This window comes from Bos javanicus, chromosome 26 (assembly GCF_032452875.1).
Source record: "Bos javanicus breed banteng chromosome 26, ARS-OSU_banteng_1.0, whole genome shotgun sequence".
Lineage (NCBI taxonomy): Eukaryota > Metazoa > Chordata > Mammalia > Artiodactyla > Bovidae > Bos > Bos javanicus.
The window spans coordinates 39,330,209-39,353,381 of NC_083893.1; the positions used below are offsets into that span (position 1 = coordinate 39,330,209).

General features: G+C 38.2%; 1 protein-coding gene across 2 annotated transcripts in view; it reads left to right on the forward strand.

Moving 5' to 3' along the window:
* INPP5F (inositol polyphosphate-5-phosphatase F) overlaps positions 1 to 23,173 on the forward strand; it is a 94,147-nt gene that overhangs the window by 64,801 nt on the left and 6,173 nt on the right. For both annotated transcript variants that reach the window (XM_061403651.1, XM_061403652.1), the window contains exons 8-16: positions 881 to 1,060; positions 1,948 to 2,015; positions 7,684 to 7,808; positions 8,828 to 8,905; positions 9,809 to 9,929; positions 10,920 to 11,048; positions 15,109 to 15,226; positions 17,026 to 17,224; positions 23,080 to 23,151. In XM_061403651.1, the coding sequence (XP_061259635.1) occupies positions 881 to 1,060; positions 1,948 to 2,015; positions 7,684 to 7,808; positions 8,828 to 8,905; positions 9,809 to 9,929; positions 10,920 to 11,048; positions 15,109 to 15,226; positions 17,026 to 17,224; positions 23,080 to 23,151 (1,090 nt within the window). The remainder of the gene's footprint in view (positions 1 to 880; positions 1,061 to 1,947; positions 2,016 to 7,683; positions 7,809 to 8,827; positions 8,906 to 9,808; positions 9,930 to 10,919; positions 11,049 to 15,108; positions 15,227 to 17,025; positions 17,225 to 23,079; positions 23,152 to 23,173) is intronic.

A 23,173-nucleotide genomic window follows, 5' to 3' on the forward strand; every position in this document is an offset into this window, starting at 1 on the left:
GCTTCTAAATACCGTTGTTCCCACTGACAGCTTGTATCACTGTAATAAATCCTTAGTGCTAGCACCTTTGGGAAAACCCTCCTCTTTTAGTTTATAGGCATTATCTCAGCTTCAACTTTTAAAAAACACTAGCGAATACAGGCATAATTTTGGGGTAAGTTGATACTGTGCTGCCAAGCAGTTGCATGTTAGATCCCCAAGGCTATCCTGAAAGACAAATGTTTTTTTTTTTTTTTATTTTATTTTTAAACTTTACATAATTGTATTAGTTTTGCCAAATATCAAAATGAATCCACCACAGGTATACATGTGTTCCCCATCCTGAACCCTCCTCCCTCTTCCCTCCCCATACCATCCCTCCGGGTCGTCCCAGTGCACTAGCCCCAAGCATCCAGTATCGTGCATCGAACCTGGACTGGCAACTCATTTCTTACATGATATTTTACATGTTTCAATGTCATTCTCCCAAATCTTCCCACCCTCTCCCTCTCCCACAGAGTCCATAAGACTGTTCTATACATCAGTGTCTCTTTTGCTGTCTCGTACACCGGGTTATTGTTACCATCTTTCTAAATTCCATATATATGCGTTAGTATACTGTATTGATGTTTTTCCTTCTGGCTTACTTCACTCTGTATAATAGGCTCCAGTTTCATCCACCTCATTAGAACTGATTCAAATGTATTCTTTTTAATGGCTGAGTAATACTCCATTAAATTTTTTAAAAAACTTTTGATTTGGTATCGGGCTGTAGCCAATTAACAGTATTGTGATAGTTTCAGGTGAACAGTGAAGGGGCTTGGTCATGCATGTACATGTATCCATTCTCCCCCAAACCAGACTAATTTTTAAAATTTTTGCTGTTTTAATTTTTTTTTAGGAATGCGTTATAAGCGAAGAGGAGTGGATAAAAATGGAAATGTTGCAAATTATGTGGAGACTGAGCAGTTAATTCATGTGCATAATCACACTCTGTCATTTATTCAGACACGAGGCTCTGTGCCTGTCTTCTGGAGCCAGGTTGGGTATAGATATAATCCAAGACCTCGGCTGGACAGAAGTAAGCCTGTCAGTTATTTGGTTTGCAAATGATGATTTCAGAGGAGATGTTTTTAAAATCCTAGATACTTCATAGGTTTGGATTTATTTTGCCAGATAGTTCATTTAAGATGGTAGCTGGTACACTGAGATTTAATAGTGATACAATAATCTTAAAAGCATTAATAATAGTGGTTGCTGACAATTTAAGTAATTAACAATAAAAAATTGCAAAGTAGAGCATCGCATAGCTTATTTCACAGATTTTAATTTGTTGTTTCTTTGAAGAATACTTTACTACAGTGCTTAATTTTGGAAAAGTGTAAATATAGCCAGTATGTGTAGAAGCAGGAAATACCTTAACGAGACAGTGTCTTCATGGAATAAGTAAAATCTCTTTTCAGATGTTTGCTGTGAAAGGTTTGTTGTTTGAAATATTAAGGATTTAATTTCTTCAAGTATTTTAACCGGAATAGCTAAATCATATTAATATAATTAGATTACTCAAAGGGGCTGATTTTAAAATTGTTTACAGAATATTGTTCACTCGAAACTTAATTCATATTTGTGAGACTTCAGTAAACTTTAATTTTTAATATCCTTGCTTTAAGGGGTTTTTATTAATTTATTATAAACCACATGAAACCTTTTCTGACAAGTTGGTTGAATATATAGATTAAATGCCACAGTTTCATAGTTGACATCTTCAGTATGTTTCAGTTTAGTCTAATTGGGGGAAAAAGAGAAATCAAATCTTTAGCTTAGCACTTCATTTAAAAATACTAGTTTTAGACAATCTTGGTTACATTTGGGCTGTCAGTGTTTAAAGTAAGAGTAAAGATGAAATAGACACTAAACTCTGTCTTAAACATGGGAAGGAAAAATAGATTTTGTATCACTTTTTCATAGGTGAAAAGGACACGGTTCCCTATTTCTGTGCCCATTTCGAAGAACAACTGAAAATTTACAAAAAACAGGTGGGATTTCATCTGTAGTAATGTGTTCCTTCATATTTTTAGAAATGGTTGTGCATCTGTTTAAATTTGAAGATAACGACATACGGCTCATAATTAAGTAAAATGGCATTTGTCATGACGTTAAGAAACACATAAGCTAAGAGTATTCTTTAACAATTATTAAGTCAGCTACTTTAAACTGTTTTAGATGAGATTAGTCTACTATCAGTTATCACAATCTGAGATATGTCTAGAGTAAGATATGAAAGGCATCTTTCAGGTCCACCTCTTTGAGGTAACAATTAGAAATAACCTTCAGTATCTTTTTTTCTTTGCACACCTTTCTTATGTATTCATACAGTCAATATGTAGATATGTGAACATATAAACCAAAATCATTTGAAAACTGTTGGGTGAAATACAATTTCAATAAGATGACCAGATTTCATATAGATTAATATAAAATAATCAGTGACTCTTCTTATCTATTAGCAGTGACCAGTCTGAAGGTATAACGCCATGGGATGCATTTTTATAACCATAGCACAAATAGGAAGAAATAGCGTAAAATCTATTGAACATACAAAAAAGATAGCATATATATGAGGGGAGGGGTTTGTTGGGAAGGAAAGTCTACTGGAGAACATAGAAGAAAACCTGAATAAACAGAGAGACAATACCATGTTCCTGGATGGAAAGACTCAATATTGAATAGACTTCAGTTCTTGCAAAATTAATATATAAATGTTTTGCAGTCCCAAAGATAGTCCCAGCAGGGAAATAAAAAGGAAATCCTCACATTGGAAAAAATTATATAAAGTGTGAAAAGAAGAAATAAAGGCAGGTAACTGGGGAGATGAGAACTGCCACACATTGCTGTGTGGAGATCAAACCAATCAATCCTAAAGGAAATCAGTCCTGAATATTCATTAGAAGGACTACTGGATGCTGAAGCTCCAGTACTTTGGCCAACTGATGTGAAGAGCTGACTCATTGCAAAAGTCCCTGATGCTGGGAAAGATCAAGGGCAAGAGGAGAAGGGGGCAAGAGAGGATGAGATGGTTGGATGACGTCACCATCTCAGTGGACGTGAATTTGAGCAAACTCTGAGAGCTAGAGAAGGACGGGGAAGCCTGGCATGCTGCAGTCCATGGGGTTGCAGAGTTGAATATGATTTAGCAACTGAACAGCAACAACACTTCGCTGGGAGGAGCATAAATTGCTGTGGCCATTTTTGAATGGTATTATCAATCAAAATAAAATACTCTTGTACTGTTAGTATAGTAATTTGGTTTTTGGCCCTTCATGCCATATACAGAAATCAGTTCCAGATAGATATGGATCTAAATATTAAAGGTTAAACAATAAGCCTTTTAAAGGAAAATATTGTTAGACTATCTTTTGACCTTAAATCTTTTAAACAAGGTTTTAAAAGAACTAACAGTAATAAAAAAGTAGACTTTAGTAAATTTTTGATTTTTATTAAAACTTTATTGAGTTATATATTTTCAATATTAAAGCACTACAAGTGGTATATTATTTATTAAAATGAAATAAGACTTTAAAAGTACCAACCATAATGAAAAATTGGTAATTTGACTTTACTAAAATAAAGAAATTCTTGATTATTAAAAAGCACCATTAAGAGAATGGAAAGGCAATTCAGAAAGTTGCAGAAGACATATATATGACAAAGGGCTTATATCTAGAGTACATTAAGAATGCCTTCAAATTCATAAAAGGTGTACAACCCAAAGAAAACTGGACAAAAGACTTGAGCAGATTCTTCCTGACAAAGGATAGTCCAAGTACAATAAACTGGACAAGGTACTCCACTTTCTTAATCATTGGGGAAATGCAAATTAAAACCACTGCTCACACACTAGGATGACTAAAATAAAAAAGATGGAAAATACAAGTTTTGTCAAGGATGTGGAGCAGTGATAACTCTAATACAAATTAAACAAAAAACTTAAATCTCCTTGAGAGAAACGTGTTCAATCAAGGAGGCATGTATAAACCTTCTTTATTGCAGCATTAAAAAAACCCTGATTGTTCATTAGGCGTTCAATGGATAAAGCACAGCATGTCTAAAGTGTTGAATACAAATAGTTAAAAATGCTGAGATGCATCTGTGTGTACTAATGTGAAAATATCTTAAAATAATATAGTAGAGTGAGAGGAAAACTATATAACAGCATATGGCATGTTACCACTTAAAAAATCCCACAAAACAAAACTGCCGTTTATACATATGCAGTTCTCTTCCATATATACGTGTGTTCTCACCTACATATGGCATACACATTTTTTTAGGGACGTGCCTAGGTGGCCTGAAAGGGTATACTTCAAACTTGTAGCAGGAGTTACCTTTAGGGAAAGGTAAGGAAGGATGTGACCTTTATCCACATTTGAATTTTTTACAATCTGAAAAAAATTTCATGTATTTGCAGTATGTGTAGTTAGAAGTAGTATTGTGGGCTTCCCAGGTGGCTCTCAGAGAAGGCAGTGGCACCCCACTCCAGTACTCTTGCCTGGAGAATCCCATGGACAGAGGAGCCTGGTAGGCTGCAGTCCATGGGGTCGCTAAGAGTAGGACACGACTGAGCGACTTCACTTTCACTTTTCACTTTCCTGCATTGGAGAAGGAAATGGCAACCCACTCCAGTGTTCTTGCCTGGAGAATCCTAGGGATGGAGGAGCCTGGTGGGCTGCCATCTATGGGGTCGCACAGAGTCGGACACGACTGAAGCGACTTAGCAGCAGCAGCAGCAGCAGCAGCAGCAGGCTCTAGTGGTAAAGAACCCCCTGCCAATGCAGGAGACACAAGAGATGTGGGTTTGATCTCTGAGTCAAGTTCCAAAAAAATCCCCTGGAGGAGGAAATGGCAACACACTCCAGTATTCTTGCCTGGAAAATTCCATGGACAGGGGAGCTTGGCAGACTACAGTCCATGGGGCTAAGAGTCAGACACGACTAAGCTCAACAGAGCCAATAAGTAGTATCACCTACTTACAGTGGTAACAGCTAATTGTTATAAAAATTGAAGTAATACTGAGGTATGTAAAGAAAGTAGAAGAAATAACCTCTTGACCACCCTTCCTGCTTCCTGCTGACTTTCACGACCTGTTTGTACACATCAAACTTACGGGCATAGGTATTAGCAGTCACCTGTTCCTTTCTAATGGTACCCCAAAGATATGCTTTTATCCAGCCTCATCTCTTGGGTAATTGTCCTGGGAGGTAGTCCTGTGGTTGGTCTGACTCAGTCATGGTGTCAGTACTGTTGCTCTTGCCTGTGGTTGGTATAGGTGTGGGCCAATGTATGTTTTTGGCACTTTGACCAATGAGGTCTGATGTGAAGAGAAGTCTGTTGGGAGGCTCCAGGCAAGATTTCCTGCTCTAATAAAAAGAGATGCAGGAACCCACAGTCCTTCTGTGGTGGTTGTGTCTGGATTTGACTGGTAACTGCTGCAACTTTAACCAGGCTAGTTCATTAGCTTGAGGATTGATCAATATGTGAAAGATGGTAGAACAAAAGAGCTGGTATTGGTAACTACTGAATAAAGCAGTTCCAGAACCATGCAACCTCCAGACTTCTGAGGTTCAAAACAGACTCTGTCCTGAGATTTGAGTCAGGGATTTGTTATTTGCAGCAAAGAAACATCTTGACATATGCATATATATGCATTCAAAATTTAAGTCAAAAGAAGGCTATAAGCTATACCATATACACTGTTCTGCAACTATTTTCACATAGTAGCTGATAGCTGTTATTCAACCACTTCTCCACTGGTGGACCTTTAGGATATAGTTTCTGCTTGCTATTCTAAAATTCCCCAGAGAACACCTTTTACACGTTTTAAAATATGTGTGTGCTGTATAGACTAAATTTCTAGAAGTGATATGGCTGGATCAAACATTCAGTTCAGTCGCTCAGTTGTGTCTGACTCTTTGCGACCCCATAGACTGCAGTATGCCAGGCGTCCCTGTCCATCACCAACTCCCGGAGCTTGCTCAAACTCATGTACATCAAGTTGGTAATGCCATCAAACCATCTCATCCTCTGTCGTCCCCTTCTCCTCCTGTCTTCAGTCTTTCCCAGCATCAGGGTATTTTCCTATGAGTCAGTTCTTTGTATCAGGCAGCCAGAGTATTGGAGCTTCAGCATCAGTCCTTCCAATGAATGTTCAGGACTGATTTCCTTTACGATTGACTGGTTTGATCTCCTTGCAGTCTAAGGGATCACACATTAGATTAACTTTAGGTTGATACCCACCACTCAGTTGCTTCCAAAAAGATCATTCCAGTTTATACTCTTAGCAGCGAGAGCCGGTACCCATTTCTCCACATATTCACCATGCTGTTCATATTTAGTATTCGGTTTTTGCCTATCTATAGATTAAAACTGATTTTCTGTTTTAAAATTTATGTATCATTATTAACAAAGTTGCAAATCTCATGTATATTGGCTATTTGTCTATTTTCTCTTCTGAATATCTTCTGAATCCTTTACCTGTATTTTCTTACTGTATTTATAGCACTCTGTATTTTAATGGTTTTGTGTTGCAGGTATAATTCCCCTAGGTAGTCGTCTGTTTTTCTTAATGTTTGCTTATACTGTCATTTGGTACACAAAGGTTTTAAATGTTCATGTTGTCGCATCTGTCCATCTTTTTCTTTATGCTCTCTGGTTTTTATTATGCTTAGAAAGTCCTGTGACATCCTACAATTAGGGAAAAATCATGCCAACATTCTTCTTGCTTTTTTATAACTTGAAGAAAAAATATTTAGATCATTAATGCATCTAGAATTTCTTTTATATATAATGAAGGGGCTAACTTAAGTCCCCCCATGTAAATAGACAGTTATCCCAATATCATTTATAGTATGCTACTATAGTATATTACAGTATAGTAATATACAGTATCTGCAGTACAGTCTGTGTATAGTATAGTCCATGTTCTCTGAGAATAATATCATTGTAGTTTAGATTCCTCAGTGTTCATAGGTCTATCTTGGCCATCTGTTTTGTTCTGTTGAGTTGTTCATTTTTCTGCACACATACCATAGTTTTAATCACTACATTTAACCTATGTTTTGCTCTTCAGTGGGACAAGTTCTTTATTGTTTTTCACAAATTTCCCCATATTATTCACTTTTCCAGAAAAACTTTAGAATTAACTTGCCAAGTCTGTACAAAGACCCTGTTTGAATTTTGACTGGAATTGTTGAGTGTGTAGATTAACCCGGGGAGCCCTGACATCTTTACAGTATTGAGTCTTGCCATCCAGCACCATGGTGTCTCTCTCCATTTACTCAGGTTTTCCTTTATGTGTTTCAGCAACGTTTCGTAGTGTCTAACATGTAGGTCTTGTATATTTCTTTAAAAATTATTCTAGAGATTTAAAATATCATAAAGGAACTTGTTTTCATTATGTATTCTAATAGGTTATTGCACATGTATAATGTGTAAAATTATTCTTGCCATTGATGTAAATTCTTATAAACCTAAAAAAGTGTAACAAATGAAAATCTAATTTTATAGGGGAAAAAACTGATGCTTGAGTGGATTAATTTCTAAGTCTGGGTACAAAATATTTCTAAAACATAACTCTAAATAGATTCAGTGAAAACATGAGTCTCAGATCTGATTAACTGAACTTTTTCTTTTCCCCCACTCTCACAGGTTATTATTAATTTGGTAGACCAGGCAGGAAGAGAGAAAATAATTGGTGATGCTTACCTGAAACAAGTGTTGCTCTTTAACAACTCACACCTCACCTATGTTTCATTTGATTTCCATGAGCACTGGTAAGATGGCTTCCTGAAAAATTGTATAAATCTTAATTATGTTAAATTGGTTCATAGTGCTTTTCAGGTCAACTGTATCCTTCTACTTTTCTGTCTATTCATTCTATTAATTTTTGAGAGTTTGACATTGAAACTCCAAATATAAATCTTAATTTCTCTACTTAAAAGAATTGTATAGTAGAACTATGTAACTTTGTTCTGTATTTTCCAAGTCTCCTGTAAATGTGTTATCATATTTTCATAATTTAAAAAAAAGAAAGAGAAAAAAAAAAGATGGCTTCCTGAGATGAGTTTTGATCAGGTCCAGTATTAGTAGTAGTTGCTGCCACAGAGACCTTAGTTTTTCTTCTCTTTTCTTATTGGGAAGAAAATCTTGTTCTCATTGTTAGAAAGAAGACTATCATTTCTTAGTTCCATTTCCATATTGGTTTTATTTTGCCTAAAAAAGTTAATTCTTCCTGAAATATTCAGTCTTTTTGTTCCAAAATGACTTCAAGATTTAGAGTTCCTTTTATCCTTCACTTAATTAATGGAGCTTTTTCTTTCTGCTTGAGTTTGAGCCTGGCAGGAGTAATAGCATTCCCTTACTTAAAACTTATCCTGCTGGCTCGTCTTCACACTCTGTTAGTAATAATGCTCTCCCTTGGGATAAGTTCACTAGTTATCTGGAAAACAACGATCATTTTGATGGTAATTTTAACTTGTGTGTATTCTGAAAGCACATTTCTTTTGTCATAAGCCTGGCTCTAGTGTTGGTTCATTTACCTAGGTATTGAAAACTTTGGTGGGGAAAGAAGCTTCCAGCCACTGTGATGTGTTTCAGTGTATTCTTAAGCATATTTTCTTTCATAATGCAGATTACTTGTAAATATTTATATAATTTCCCATATAATTTAAAGTAGTATTAATCTCATATTTACAGTAATAATTTTAATTTTTCCAAGCAATCTTAGATATCATATCTTAAGCTTAAAAAATATTCTTAAAGATGTTTTTCTTTCTTTTGGCATATATTTTAGCCGAGGAATGAAGTTTGAGAATGTCCAAACACTAACAGATGCCATTCATGACATTATTCTTGACATGAAGTGGTGTTGGTAGGTATTTCATAAGAAATCAGTTTGACAAACTCTTGGTCTGTCAGATCATATGTTTTTTGTCTAGTACCAGTAAGCGTTAAAATAATAGCAGGCTGGAAAAGACTTTTTGTTTTTCTTGTTTCAACCCCAGATTCCTATTCTCCTTTTCAAAAGTATTAGTCGTTAGGCATTGTTAGCTTTGAACAGGAAGAAGGTGTCAGATGATTAGCAAAATGGAGCAAAGTGCTCTATGACTGTTCTTTAATTCCTTCTAATACTCTGTCCTCTACATTTCTTCTTGGTCCCTAACATGGGAAGGAACGCTTAGAGGTATTTGGTCTCAGTTTTGAGACATTTAAAAATTGCTGGAGAAGAAAGATAATTCTCAGACTATAGGAGGGAGAAGTAGGAAGGAGAAATTGGCTTAAAGGACAGAAGAGAACATTTGATTAGATTTTAAGGCCACAGGTGGCCAGACGAATTAGATGAGTGAGGCAAGCGTCATGATTCCACCCCGGGTGGTAGAGTGAATTAGTCTGTACAAGCTCATTTAGATGCATTTCTGCTTGAAGTCAAAAAGCAGGGAACAGGATGTTGTTTTAAAATGCCTTCTGGTTTTGAATGTGTAGATAAGCATAGCTGGGGTTGTGTCAGCTCTGCCTAGTAATTGTGTGACTCAGGAAAGTCACTCTGCATCTCAATTGTTTTTTTTTCAAAATGAGGGTAATATTTTCCTTGTCAGGTTGTTGTATAAATTAATAATAATGTTTACAAAGGTCTCAGTAATGCCTGCCACATGATATTCCAAGCAAATAGATAACCAATGTTGCTGTTGTTATCATTATACTGTAAAGAATTGTGGGTTTTGAAAACTTTTTAAGTATTTCCTTTGTAAAGTAATTCTATACTGTTTTTGAAAAGGGTTGATCAAGCTGGAGTAATATGTAAACAAGAAGGGATTTTTCGAGTTAATTGCATGGACTGCCTGGATCGCACCAATGTGGTCCAAGCTGCCATTGCACGAGTGGTCATGGAACAACAGGTAATTTGGAGTCCACTGGATTGTAAATATTCATTTCTAAGAAGACTGTGAGGCTGAAGGAGGAAAAAGGGACAAGTTTGTTCACCTGTGTTATATTCCCATCATCAGTACCCTCTCTGGGGCTCTGGGTCCTTTGGCATCACAGAACCAGCCTCTTCCCTTTGTGCCCCAACCCTCCTGGTGGCACCTGTTTCCTGTAGTTATTACATCTCTTACCTCTGTGTCTCCTTTTAGAGCTTTCATCCTTCCAACACCTGGGTAATGAATTCCTAAGGTTGATATTCCTTGCATGGTGTTTTGTTTTGTTTTCCTGAATCGAGCCTTGTGACTGTCCTTAGAGGAAGTCTTCTACTGTTGCATTGAAGCAGCTAGGCTTTGGTGACAAAGCCCTGGCCCTACCACATACTAGGTGTTTTGACCCCATGCAAAAAACTGAGCCTCTCCAAACTTCTTTCTTTTCATCCATAAATGAGGATACTAAAATGGATAGTCTAGACAGGATAGTCTAGATAGTTTAGACAGGATACTAAAAAGGATACATCCAAAAATGAGCGTACTAAAGAGTATTGATTGCATAGACTTGTTATGAGGAATAAAAGATCATTTATTTTAGAAAGCTCTTAGCATATGGCACCAGACTTAACCTTTACTGAGCACTTACTGCTGTGCTACTATTTATGTTATTGTTGTTTCTATATGATTTTTTTGATAGCTTTACTTCGTAGCCAAATTTAAAAGAAAGATAAAATAGTATGAGTATATATATTAAAAATGACACCAGAACAGTATGAATGTTTTATTCTATTTATTCAGATGTAGCAGTTCATAAAGCTCTCTCTCAAGTGGTACTTAACTTTGAAAAAAGTCTGCAAACATTTCTTGAAGGGTCCTAAATTGTACGTGCATATGCTTCCTTTTCTCTGCAGTATATGTTTTATACTATGGTTTCCTGGCTTATCTGCAGTTAATCTACCAATGCATTCATTTTAGCTGAAAAAATTAGGTGTGATGCCCCCGGAGCAGCCATTACCAGTGAAATGCAATCGGATTTATCAGATAATGTGGGCCAACAATGGTGACTCCATTAGCAGACAGTATGCTGGGACAGCTGCTCTGAAGGTAAGTGTCTATAGCCAGCATCTGGGGGACGCAGGGTGTGGTTTAAAACCAACTTGGTTTTTGAGAAAAAAGCGTGTGGGTTTCAGATGGTAGGTCTACATAGTTGACTCTGGAATGTTTGGGTAAGGCAGGGGTCACACTTCCAAATTCCTGCAGGTACCAAGTCGTGTGACTTGAACTGGCCACTCATTAGCTTAAAGGGAGAGATGGGCGATGTGTACCTGAGAAAGAGCATACGATGACTCAGGAAGGTGCTGCTCTGCTACTTCCTAATGGGGCTAGAGGCCCAGTGTTGCTGGAGCTCCCAGTTTTCAAGGGAGTTTGGAAATCTACAATTTTATATGTAATAGCTTGTTTTTAAAACTTTATATAGACAAAATAAAACGTGTCGGTTGGTGCAATTTGGATCCCTAGTATAATTTGCCTCCTCTAATTTTGAATCCCAACCCTACCTCTTGCTAGCTCTGTGACTGTGGGCAAGTCACTTAAATTCTCTGTGCCTGTCTCTTCTTTTATAAAACAGGAATAATTCTAGGCCCACTTCAAAAAAAGTGGTGTGGGATTATACGAGCTAATACGTTAGAGCTTAGATTGTTCCCTGACACACAGTAAATGGTGAAGAAATATTTTATTATCTTTTTGTGATTGTTTTACATAAAGTCCTTTGAGGATCCTACCAAGCTGATCTTCACAGAATTTAATGTAAATGTAAAATACAGTCACTGGTTACTAGATACTCCGTCTCTTGGCAATAGGAAGTGGTTGAATTAGTTTAAATTAGGTTTATAGTTATTTTCCTTCAAGGTAAATAGTTCACCCCATAATATTTGTTATAACAAATTCTGAATAAAATCCTAAAGACTCCATTAGAAAACTGTTAGAACTAATAAGTTAATTCAGTGAAGTTGCAGGATACAAAATCAACCTATGAAAATCGGTTATTTCTATATACTAATAGAGATTATCTAAAAAAGAAATAAAACAATCCCATTTATAATAGCATCAAAAACAATAAAATACTAAGGAATAAATTTAAACAAGAAGGTAAAAGATCTGTACACTAAAAACTAAGACCTTGATAAAAGAAATTGAAAGCACAAATAAGTGGAAGATAGCCCAGGTCGATGGCTTAGAAAAATTAGTATTAAAATATTACCCAAAGCTGTCTTCAGATTCAGTGTAATCTATCAAAATTCCATTGGCATTTTCTACTAGAATAGAAAAAACAGTACTAAAATTCATTTGGCAACACATAAGACCCCTAACAGCCAAAGCAGTCTTGAGAAAGAACAAAACTGGATGCATCCTACTTCTGATTTCAAACTATATTGCCAAGTTGTAGTAATCAACACAGTATAGTACTGGCGTAAAAACAGGCACAGAGACCAATGGAATAGAACCGAGAGCCCAGAAATAAACCTGCATGTGTACAGTCAACTGGTAATTTGACAAGGGAGCCAAGAATAGTCAATAGGGAAATGATAGTCTCTTCACTAAATGCTGTTGGGAAACTGAAATATTCACATGCACAATAATTAAACTGGACACCATTCACAAAAATTGAATTGAAATAGGTTAAAGACTTAAATGTAAGACCTGAAACTTTACTCCTACAAGAAAACATAGGAAAACATTTCATGACATTGGTCTTAGCAATAATTTTTTTGACTGACACCAAAAGCACAAGAAGAAAAGTGAAAATAAACAAGTGGGACAACATCAAACGAAAAATGTTTTGCATAGCAAAATAAGTAATCAACAGAATGAAAAGACAGCTCATGGAATGGGGGAAAATATTTGCAAACCATATGTCTGAGAAAGGGTTAATATCCAAAATATGTAAAGAAGTAATGCCACTCAATAGCAAAAAAAAAAAAAAAAAACAACTGATTTTAAAATGGGCAAAGGATTTGAACATTTTTCCAAAGAAGATATACAAATGGCCAGCAGGTACATAAAAAGGTGCTCAATGTCAACAGTCCTCAGGGAAATGCAAATCAAAACCACAATGAGCTATCACCTGTTGGGATGGCTGTTATCTAAAAGACACGAGATAACAAGGTTGGCAGAAAAGCTCACCCTTGTGCATTGTTGGTGGGAATGTGAATTGGCAAAGCCATTATGGGAAATGGTAAGGAAGTTCCTCAAAACATTAAAAATGGAACTACCATATGATCCAGCAACCCTATTTTATAAATATGTATCCAGAGAAAATGACATCAATATCTGGAAGAAATACCTGTACTTTTGTGTTCATTGTAGCATTATTCATAGTAGTCAAGATCTGGGAAGAACCTAAGTGTCTGATGCCAAATGAATGGCTAAAGAATATGTTGACAAGGGAAGCAGCCATACAAAGTTTTATTTATATATATATATATAAAAAATGGAATATTCAGTCATAAAAGGAAGAAAGTCCTGGGATTTCTCTGGCGGTCCAGTGGTAGGGAGTCTGCTTGCCAGTGCAAAGCATACAAGTTTGATCCTGGTCCAAGAAGATCCCACCTGCCAAGGAGGAACCAAGCCCATTTGCCACAACTCCAGAACCCACTCGGTAGAGCCTGTGAATCGCATCTACTGAAGCCCAGGTGCCTAGAGCCCATGCTCCACAACAAGAGAACCACTGCAACGGGAAGCCTGCACACAGCAATGTAGACCTAGCGCAGCCAGAAATAAATAAGTAGTTTATTTATTTAAAAGAAGGAAATCCTGACATTTTTAGCAACATGGATGAACCTTGAGGGTATTATGTTAAGTGAAAAAGTGAAATGAGGCAAACAGAGAAAGACAAGTAAGTAATGCATGATCTCTGAACTTCCCTGGTGGTCCAGTGGTTAAGAATCTGCCTGCCAGTCAATGCAAGGGACATGGGTTCAATTCTTGGTCCAGGAAAATCCCATAGGCCATGAAGCATCTAAGCCCGTGTGCCTCAACTACTGACACTGGCCCCTGGAGCCCATGCTCTACAACAAGGGAAGTCTGCACAGAAACTCTAGAAAGCCTGCGTGCAGCAATGAAGACGCAGCATAGCCAAAATAAATAAAAATAATGCATGATCTCACTTGTATGTGGAATTTTAAAAAGTCAGACTCACAGAAACACTGAGACTGATGGTTACCAGAGGATGGGGTAAATGGGGAGAGACTGGTCAGAGTACAAACTTTCACTTCTAAGTTCTGGGGATCTAAAGTACAGCATGGTGACTATAATTAACAATACTATATACACACACAAAATATCATATTGTACACCTTAAACTTATGCAGGGGTACTTTTTAATTATACAAAGCTGGACAAAGAGGAATACTTTTTTCCATTGATATTAAACTTCTTTGGATGCAGCATTCATGTCTCTCTTTTCCATAATAGATTCCTGTTGCTAAATTAATATTTTCTGTGAATGACCTAATTGGCAACATGTTCTTCCTAAATTGTCAATTTTAGGATAGGGCCTATTTCTAAGATTGCCTTGGATGAAAATAGTGGGATTGGGATGGGGGAAAAAAGAGACTGTGCTTTCCCTACCTCTCTAGGGACTTGCTCTGACATCTTTGTTGTGAAAACCAAGAGAAACAAAACAATTAAATCTTCACTGGATCATTCTACAGGGATTGTAATGTGCAGCAAGGTATGGAAACCTCTGCTCTGTCTGTATATACACACAACCACATACACAGGTTAAATACGGTCGTAATAAGCTCTAGGGAACTGTCCACATTTTCCCACATCAGATATTTGTGTGTTTTGAATATCATACCAATTGGAGGCTTGAAAATCTTTTTGTTTTGTTATATATAAGTTTTGACCTATAAGTTCTAGATATTCTACAGACTGCCAAGAATGGCTTTACCTTAAAGCACCATCTAACTGTGAAGGTGGATAACACCAATAGCATGTTTAGTTATTTGACATGCTTGGATCTGGGTCAAATACTAGTAGATATTTTAATTACATTATTTGGAAATTGTAAAAGCCTGTAGAATTCCAGTCTTGAATCAAAAGCCTACTGACTTCAGGAACATTTTTGTGTTTGGTGTCAAAGTGACTTTTTTATTGACAGGGTGACTTTACAAGGACAGGAGAAAGGAAGTTAGCAGGAGTTATGAAAGATGGTGTTAACTCGGCAAATAGGTATTACCTGAATCGATTTAAGGATGCTTACAGGCAAGCTGTTATAGGTAAGGAACACAGATGTCTTTAAAATTTGTTATACTTTCTGTGACTAACATTTTACAGTAACCAACTTCATTAACATAATCCATATGTTTTATAATACACTTGTGTTTCTACATTGAACATCTTACCCGATAAATCAAATTTTTACAAGATTAGAATCTGACAAATTTTTTAGGCTTGGAGCAGCAAAAGAAACTGCTCACTTTCTTACATATTTGTCAGTTTATTATTTATGTAACAGAAGGCAAGGTTGAGGCTCCTGGATTATGGAATATGGTGCCCTAAAACCCCATCAAGTAAAAACTCAATATTCTGTTTTCCTATTACTCAAGCCTGAGAGATAAAACAAAATGATTTTCTTTCTTTGTCTGATGTTTATCATGTGTTCTTGCTGTGGACAAATACACTATCCTTCCTTATAAGCATGATTTAACAGGGTGTTAGGATATCAGACTATCCTAACCAATTCTTATCATTATTTAAGAGAAAAAATGGAGGGTGAATTGCCCAGTCGCATTCATTCCACAGCATATTTTTTTTAAATGTGACTTTAAATTTAATTTCCATGCAAGTATTACCTTTTAGGATTAACGTAAATGTAGAGTATTCTGGATTAGAACCAAACATAACATTGTCATATGGTCTCTAGGAATATTTTTAAAATCCTATTTTCTTAACCTGATTATTTATTATATATGAAATAGTAGGGCCCCCACATAGGCAATTTAGGAATTTGAGAAGTCTGATGTAATTAAGTTTGGTTCATTTGCCACAGATATGGTATGTACTGATAGGAAAATTGGATTTTAGCAGTTTTTTAAAGGAAAAATTGATACATTTTTTTCTGTTGGTTGATCTAGCAATTCAGTTAGGTCACTGAGGACCCAGATTCTGTTCCTTTCTCATTTTGACCATCAAAAATATCAGCTTCATCCTAACCCTGAAGCTAAATCTCTTCCAAGTTTGAGAGAGACGGGCTAGTAGCAGTCTGGGTTCACTGCTTCTCCATAAAAGGCCAGTGGCTGGCAATTCTCTCCCAGAAGTCTCACTGTCCCAAATGCGTGTAAGGAGTGGGATTACAAGGATTTTGTTAGTAAGCCTTGAGCTGCATCCTACACCAGGAAGAAGTTAACTTGTCTGTTCAGTTTCTTTGCTCAATTGAAAATTGGCTTATTTGTCTTTTTATTATTGAGTTGTAGGAATTCTTTTATTATTGATAATAATTAATAATAATTCTTTTATTATTGAGTTGTAGGGCTTTCCTAGTAGCTCAGTTGGTAAAGAATCTGCCTGCAATGTAAGAGACCTGGGTTCAATCCCTGGGTGGGGAAGATCCCCTGGAGAAGGAAATGGCAACCCACTCCAGTTATCTTGCCTGGAGAATCCCATGGACAGAGGAGCCTGATGGGCTACAGTCCCTGGGATCGAAGAGAGTCAGACATGACTGCAACTAACTTTCACTTTCAGGAATTCTTTATATATTCGTGGATACAGGTCCCTTATAGATGATTTTTAAATATTCACTTCTACTCTATGGGTTGCCTTTTAACTTTCATGGCATTTTCCTTTGAAACACAAAAGTTTCTGATTTTGATGGTGTCCAGTTTGTCTTTTTGTTGCTTGTGACTTTAGTTCCATATGGGAAAAAAAAAAAAAACATGCCTAGTCCAAGGTCACAAAGATTTATGCCTGTTTTTAAAAATGAGAGTCTTATTGTTTTAGGCCTTGTATTCTCTTTTGCTTTTAAAAAAATGTATTAGTAAACTAAGAAGATGATAGATATCAATACTTTCTACTCTAGATTTGATGCAAGGCATTCCAGTGACAGAAGATCTTTATTCCATATTTACCAAGGAAAAAGAGCATGAAGCTTTGCATAAGGAAAATCAGAGAAGCCACCAGGAACTAATTAGCCAACTCTTACAGAGTTACATGAAGTTACTACTGCCTGATAACGAAAAGTTCCATGGTGGCTGGGCCCTTATTGACTGCGACCCCAGGTAAGTTGGAGTGATGTCCTGGTGACTAATGTGCTTAAATTTCTGATGTTAAGCTGTCCTAATTATTGCTAGCAGTTGTCCATAAAGCTGTGGGGCATGGATGCAAAGTGCATGGCAGTTCTCAAATACATGGCTGGTACTAAGGCAAGCTGACAAGGCATTCAACTTCGGCTGTAAAATTAGAGGGGCACGAAAAACTCAGTAATGAGGTAAAATATGATAAAACCCAAATTGTGAAACTATAATTCAAAGCTTGTTTCATGGGTCCTCCCCTGCCCCCAGCCCCAACCCATGCCCCAGAAGCTAGGTTTATTGTATTAATGCACAGAACCACGTGCACCAGGAGGTTTAATGATGCTAGTTACCTTGATGGGTTGTTAAGTGGTCCTGGTCTTTCATAAAATAAATAGGCCAACTAATACTCAACATTCTTTTTTAAACAAAAACCATCCACTTTCAAGTGGTTCTTTAAAATATCAGCTGAATGGCAGGATCCAAATTTATCCACCAGATTGCTTGCTTTCAGGCTAAAATCTAAAATTATAATTTTCAATATTATGAATCAGAAACACTTCAGAAAATTCTAAACCAAGCTTTAAGAGTAAAAGGCTCTATTTAGATTTTATCTTCTTTTACATTTCATATGTTTTTTAATAAAAGGGGCATAAAACAAGCTTGCAAGAACAACAGAATGCAAGGGAGTATTTACATATATGATAATGAATAAAAAACGATACTGACCGTAGGTTCATAAGGAGTCCTTCCATGATTTCAAGTTCATGGATTATTTCACTTTGATAGTCAGTACTGTATGTATGGATGCAATTTTGGGATCCATAAGAGATGAGGTTTTCTGCCCATTTGGATTTCCAAAGTTAATTATATGCCTCCATCTTTTTTGTTGTTGTTGTCGGATATTTATCAGGCTGCCTTGGGCCTTAGTTGCCACACATGGGTTCTTCATTGTGTCACATGGGAGCTTTTGTTGTAGCACGTGGACTCTCTAGTTGTAGAGTGAGGGCTTATTTGCCTGACCAGGGATCGAACCTGTATTCTCCACAATGCAAAGCAGATTTGTAACCACTAGACTACCAGGGAAGTCCCTATATTGCCATTTTGATTAGTTCTTTAAGAACTGTCCTTCTTATGAGAGATGCTTTGTGGTTATCATCCTTTCTATTACTGCTAAAATTTCTTTAAATTTGCTACTGGTATTTATCATTTGCAAGGCTTAAAGATTTTCTGGATGGTGGATAGCTTTCCTTTGCTCTTGAAGGGAGATGTTTGGAAACCTGCCGTTGGGCTATCTGAGGTTGCTAGAGAGCCTTTGTACAGTCTGTCTACTGAGCCAGAGGTGTGGACCCAGAACAGGTACCCCCTGGTTGAGGACAGCAAGAGTAGCTCTGGGAGTGGCTTTGCAGGCTCAGATCCTGGACAGCGTGTGATGGCCTCAGTCCCTCAGGCTTGGGGGTGCGGCAGTTGGCACCTGTCTGCCTCCAGCTGCATGTATGGTTTTTAAAAACATGTGTATGTGTGTGAAGTTGCTTCAGTCATGTCTGACTCTGCGACCCCGTGGACTGTAGCCTGCCAGGCTCCTCTGTCCATGGGATTCTCCAGGCAAGAATACTAGGGTGGTTTGCCATGCCCTCCTCCAGGGGATCTTCCTGACCCGGGGATTGAACTTGTGTCTCTTATGTCTCCTGCAGTGGCAGGGGGGTTCTTTACCACGGCTGCCACCCAGAAAGCCCCAAAATATCTTTACTGAGATGTAATTCTTATAGCATACATTTCATCCATTTTAAGTATATAATTGGGTGGGTTTTAGAATATGCTCAGTATTGTAAGACTATCATTTTGGTCAGTTTTAGAACATTTTTATCACCACAAAGAGAATCCTTGTACTCTATCCCCAGCCTCACCCCCTAAACAACCACTAATCTACTTTTCTCTCTCTGGATATGTGCATTCTGGACACTTCATATAAACGTAATCATGTAATATGTGGCCTTTGTGACTGGCTTCATTCACTTAGCATAATGTTTCATGGTTCATGGGTATTGTGCCATGTAGCAGAACTTCACTCCTTTTCATGGCTGAATAGTATTTCATTGTATGTCTAGACCATGTTTTCTTTTTTTAACTCTTCTTTTGGGCATTTATGTTTCCACCTTCTGGCTCTTCTGTTGCAAACAGTGATGCTGTGAATACTTATAAACAAGTTTTTGTTTGAACACCCATTTTTCTTTTGGGTATATACTTAGGAGAGGAGATTGCCAGGCTACTGTGCTTAACTTTCAAAACACCACCGAACTATTTTCTTTGGTGGCTGCACCATTTCACATTTCCACAAGTAATGTGGGAGGGTTCCAGTTTTTCCATGTCCTCACCCACACTTTTTTTCCCCATTTTTTTTATTGTCATCATCCTAGTGGATGTGAAGTACTGTCACATTGCGGTTTTGATTTGCATTTCCCTCATGACAAATGATGTTGAAGATTTTTTCTTGGGTTTGTTGGATATTTATGTCTTCCTCAGAAAAATGTCTATTCAAATCCTTTGCTCATTTAAAAAACTGGGTTGTTTTTTTGTTGTTAAGTTGGGCCACATGTTTTTGTCAATAAAGCTTTATAGGAACGGAGCTGGGATTAGGGTGAGGCAAGTGAGACGGGGTTGGACAGTTTGCAGAGTCGGATCCTATCTTTATTTGACATGTTGGATGTTTTGTTTATCATGGTATGTTTGCATTAATTTTGACTTTTAAAAAATACGGCATTAAAAACTTTCGTTGATGTCAGGCTTTTTTTTTTGGCACCCCCATAAATTTTGCGCCAGAAACCAGTGCCTCACTGACTTCACTGCAGTTATGGTCCTGTTTAATTTTAAACATGGCAGAAAAAGTTACGGCGAGCTGTTTACAAATGCTCAGTATTGCGCAGGCAGCAAGAATGGCTGCCCTTCCCTTTTCCTTGATCTCCCAGGGCTCGAGTTGGAACTGTCCAGCCACCTGGAGCCCACCCTCGGGCCTTTTTATGTTAAACCCCCGAGCACAGCTCAGTTAATTCCCTACAGACAGCCGCTGGCGTACACAGATCACACCTCCTGGTCGTCCCGCGGCCAGAGCTGACTCGAGTGACAGCCCCTAAGCGCCGGGTGGTGCACTTGTGGCTGGGGGAATATTTAATGTGACAGGAAATCGGGGGACCGTCCAGGTGCCCTTCAGCATCTGCACAAAGCCCCCTCTTTATTTGGTCCAACTCGGACTCGCTTTTTCTTACACCGAGAGCAGCTGACTACTGGTACTCGTACTAGCGGACTCACAAGGCACGCGGCAACCTCTCTCAGGCGCGCGGCAGTGCGGGCAGGCGCTTAGTCACGGTGCCGCAGGCCCGCGCCAGTGGCCCTCCGGGCGGGAGGGACGGCTCTTCACCAAGGTGTTTGTGCATGCACTCTCCCCGGACCCGGGCCAGGGCTGAGCCCACCTCAGCATCCCTCCGGGATCGGGGGCCGCACCCTCCTCTTGATGTAGGCGGTGCTGGATGGGCTGCGCCTGCGCACTGGGCGCGCACCGCGGCGAGCGTGGGCGGCGGAAGTGCGCTGTATTTGGGGGCTGGACTTGGCACGGCCGCGGTGCAGTTGCCGCAGTGGCTGCAGGCGTAAGGTTTGGCACAGGTGGCTCTAACTGAGCTTCGACTACTTGACGGACGGACTGACGGACTGACTGACCGACCAGATGCCGCGCTCCCACCGGCCTCCTCCAACTGCTCAGCGGCAGGCGAACGCCACAGGCAATGCCGCCGGCAACGCTGCCGAGCCCAAGCCCGAAGGCGGCAGCCTGGCGACCACTTTCAAGATTTTTCTCCTTTTTGCAGGACTGATGGTTAAAGTTCCTGTGGGGTTGTATTTTTCCTGCAAATTGCTGCTTTTCCAAAGCCTCCTGTTAATGTCCCCCGATGACAGTGGCTTTTACGCAACCATTGTCGCGGTGGTGGGGCTGCATGTGGTGCTGGCGGTGTTTGTGTTCATCGTGTGGAAGGAGGGCATGCCTGACTGGCGGGAAGAGAAAAACGAGTAGCAGCCCTTCCCTCCAAGCTGCAGGCGAGGGGTGGGGGAGCACCAAAAGGGGTTTTCTTTGTCTGTGTTTAAAAAAAAAAAAATGGGGGTTAGGTTTTATTTCTGTTTAAGTGGGGCAGAGGGTGGTGGGGAGGGAAATTAAGTATTCACTGCAGCTTATACTTAAGTAAAAATGCGGGTGGGGGGAGGGCTGACTTCTTTCTTGATTGCCTGTGACGTGCCAAGTGCTTTTTCTTTCTGGACGTAATGCTTTTGACTGAGATCATGTTTGACCAATGTAAATATTCGTGTCAAAATAGAAGCTATGATAAAGTAGCACTACTTAGTAGGTGTAGAAATTTTTTTTCATATTAAACTACGTGTCGTGACGTAATTTTTATGGCTTGGCTCAAGTGACAGTTTTAATAGTGCAGGTAAGCACCAATGCGCAAAACTAAATTGTATGTTACAGTGTTCGTCTACGGTATTCTCGGTGAGGTTGCCGAGATCGTAGAATAGATGGTTTTCTCTTTCCGGTTGGTTGATTGGTTAGTTATTGCTCGTATTTTGGATCAATCTGTGTATTAATTGGGTTCTGACTTCTTCAATCTAATTAGTTGTATTTGGGGGGCATGTTTTTGGTGAAAATTGAGGTCAGTTTGTTATTTTAGATTAAAATTGTTCTAGTTATGGTGCAGCAAGATGCCCCTGATGTAAAATACTGCAATTTAAGATCTTGGTGAAATTTTCTCTGCAGTACCTGTTAAACAGTGACCTCATTCTTAGGCAGATTATGTACGTGACTTTACTTAAATTCCATCTACTAGTCATTTTTCCCCCTATTGTTTTCCATTTGTTTTTCAGTAGCATTTAGTCAGGTTTTTCAAATATCTCTGAAATTCTAAGATTTCTAAGATAGAAATATCTACTCCAGCAGTGGAATTTTGAGAACCAATATAAGTGTGCAGATTAATTTTCATCTTTTGATTGGAAAGCTGTTTTAATAGTAGATGATTTAAAAGGTTGAGTTCAGATTCTGCCCATGTTACCTGTTGAGTATTTGTGGATTTCATACGTTGACCTTTTTAAAAAAAGTAGTATTTGGTTTAATGGTTCATCAGTACTCAGTTTCTAACCCTTACACTGGTATTTGACTTTACAGTGGAGATAAAATACAGCAAAGTGGACTTAGAATAAGGAAATGTTTACTCATTCTCTAAAAGCTGTGTATATTAATCTGTAGTTTAAAAAAAAAAAAGCAAGATAGTTTGGGCTTGGTTCCATTTTTGCACATAAATGTTATATTTACGTAAAAGTCTTTCAAAGGATACTTTCTGCATGAGTATAAACATATGGTAAATGTGCAGTGTAACTTGAAGATTAGGCCATGTGAGATGATCTAGATTTCTCTTTTCTCAGTCTGATATTTTCCTTTCTTTACAATCCTTGCCCCCTCCACCATCATGCAATTCCCCCTCCTCCCCGCATACCATTATCCTATTTTCCCTGAACCCTCCCTTCTCCTTGGCTACTCAACTCCAGTCCTTCCCTCCACCTACCCCACCTTCCTAAACTGTGTTCCTGGTTTGATTTTGTTTTTTTAAATCTCCAAATGGATAGACTGTGTACATTTAACTTCAGAAGTAGGACTCATTGATTACTTGATATTTTTCTCCCCATCCTAGCCCCCACCATAAGGTGATAAAGATCATGATAAAGATCCCCTTTATCATTAAGGGGATCTGCTATAGAAAAACTGTAGATGAAAATGAAAATATTTAATTCCTTGTGTCATGTTTGTTTAGCCTCATTGATGCTACTCACAGAGATGTGGATGTGCTGTTACTGCTTTCTAACTCTGCGTACTACGTGGCCTAGTAAGTTGCTTATTGATTTAAA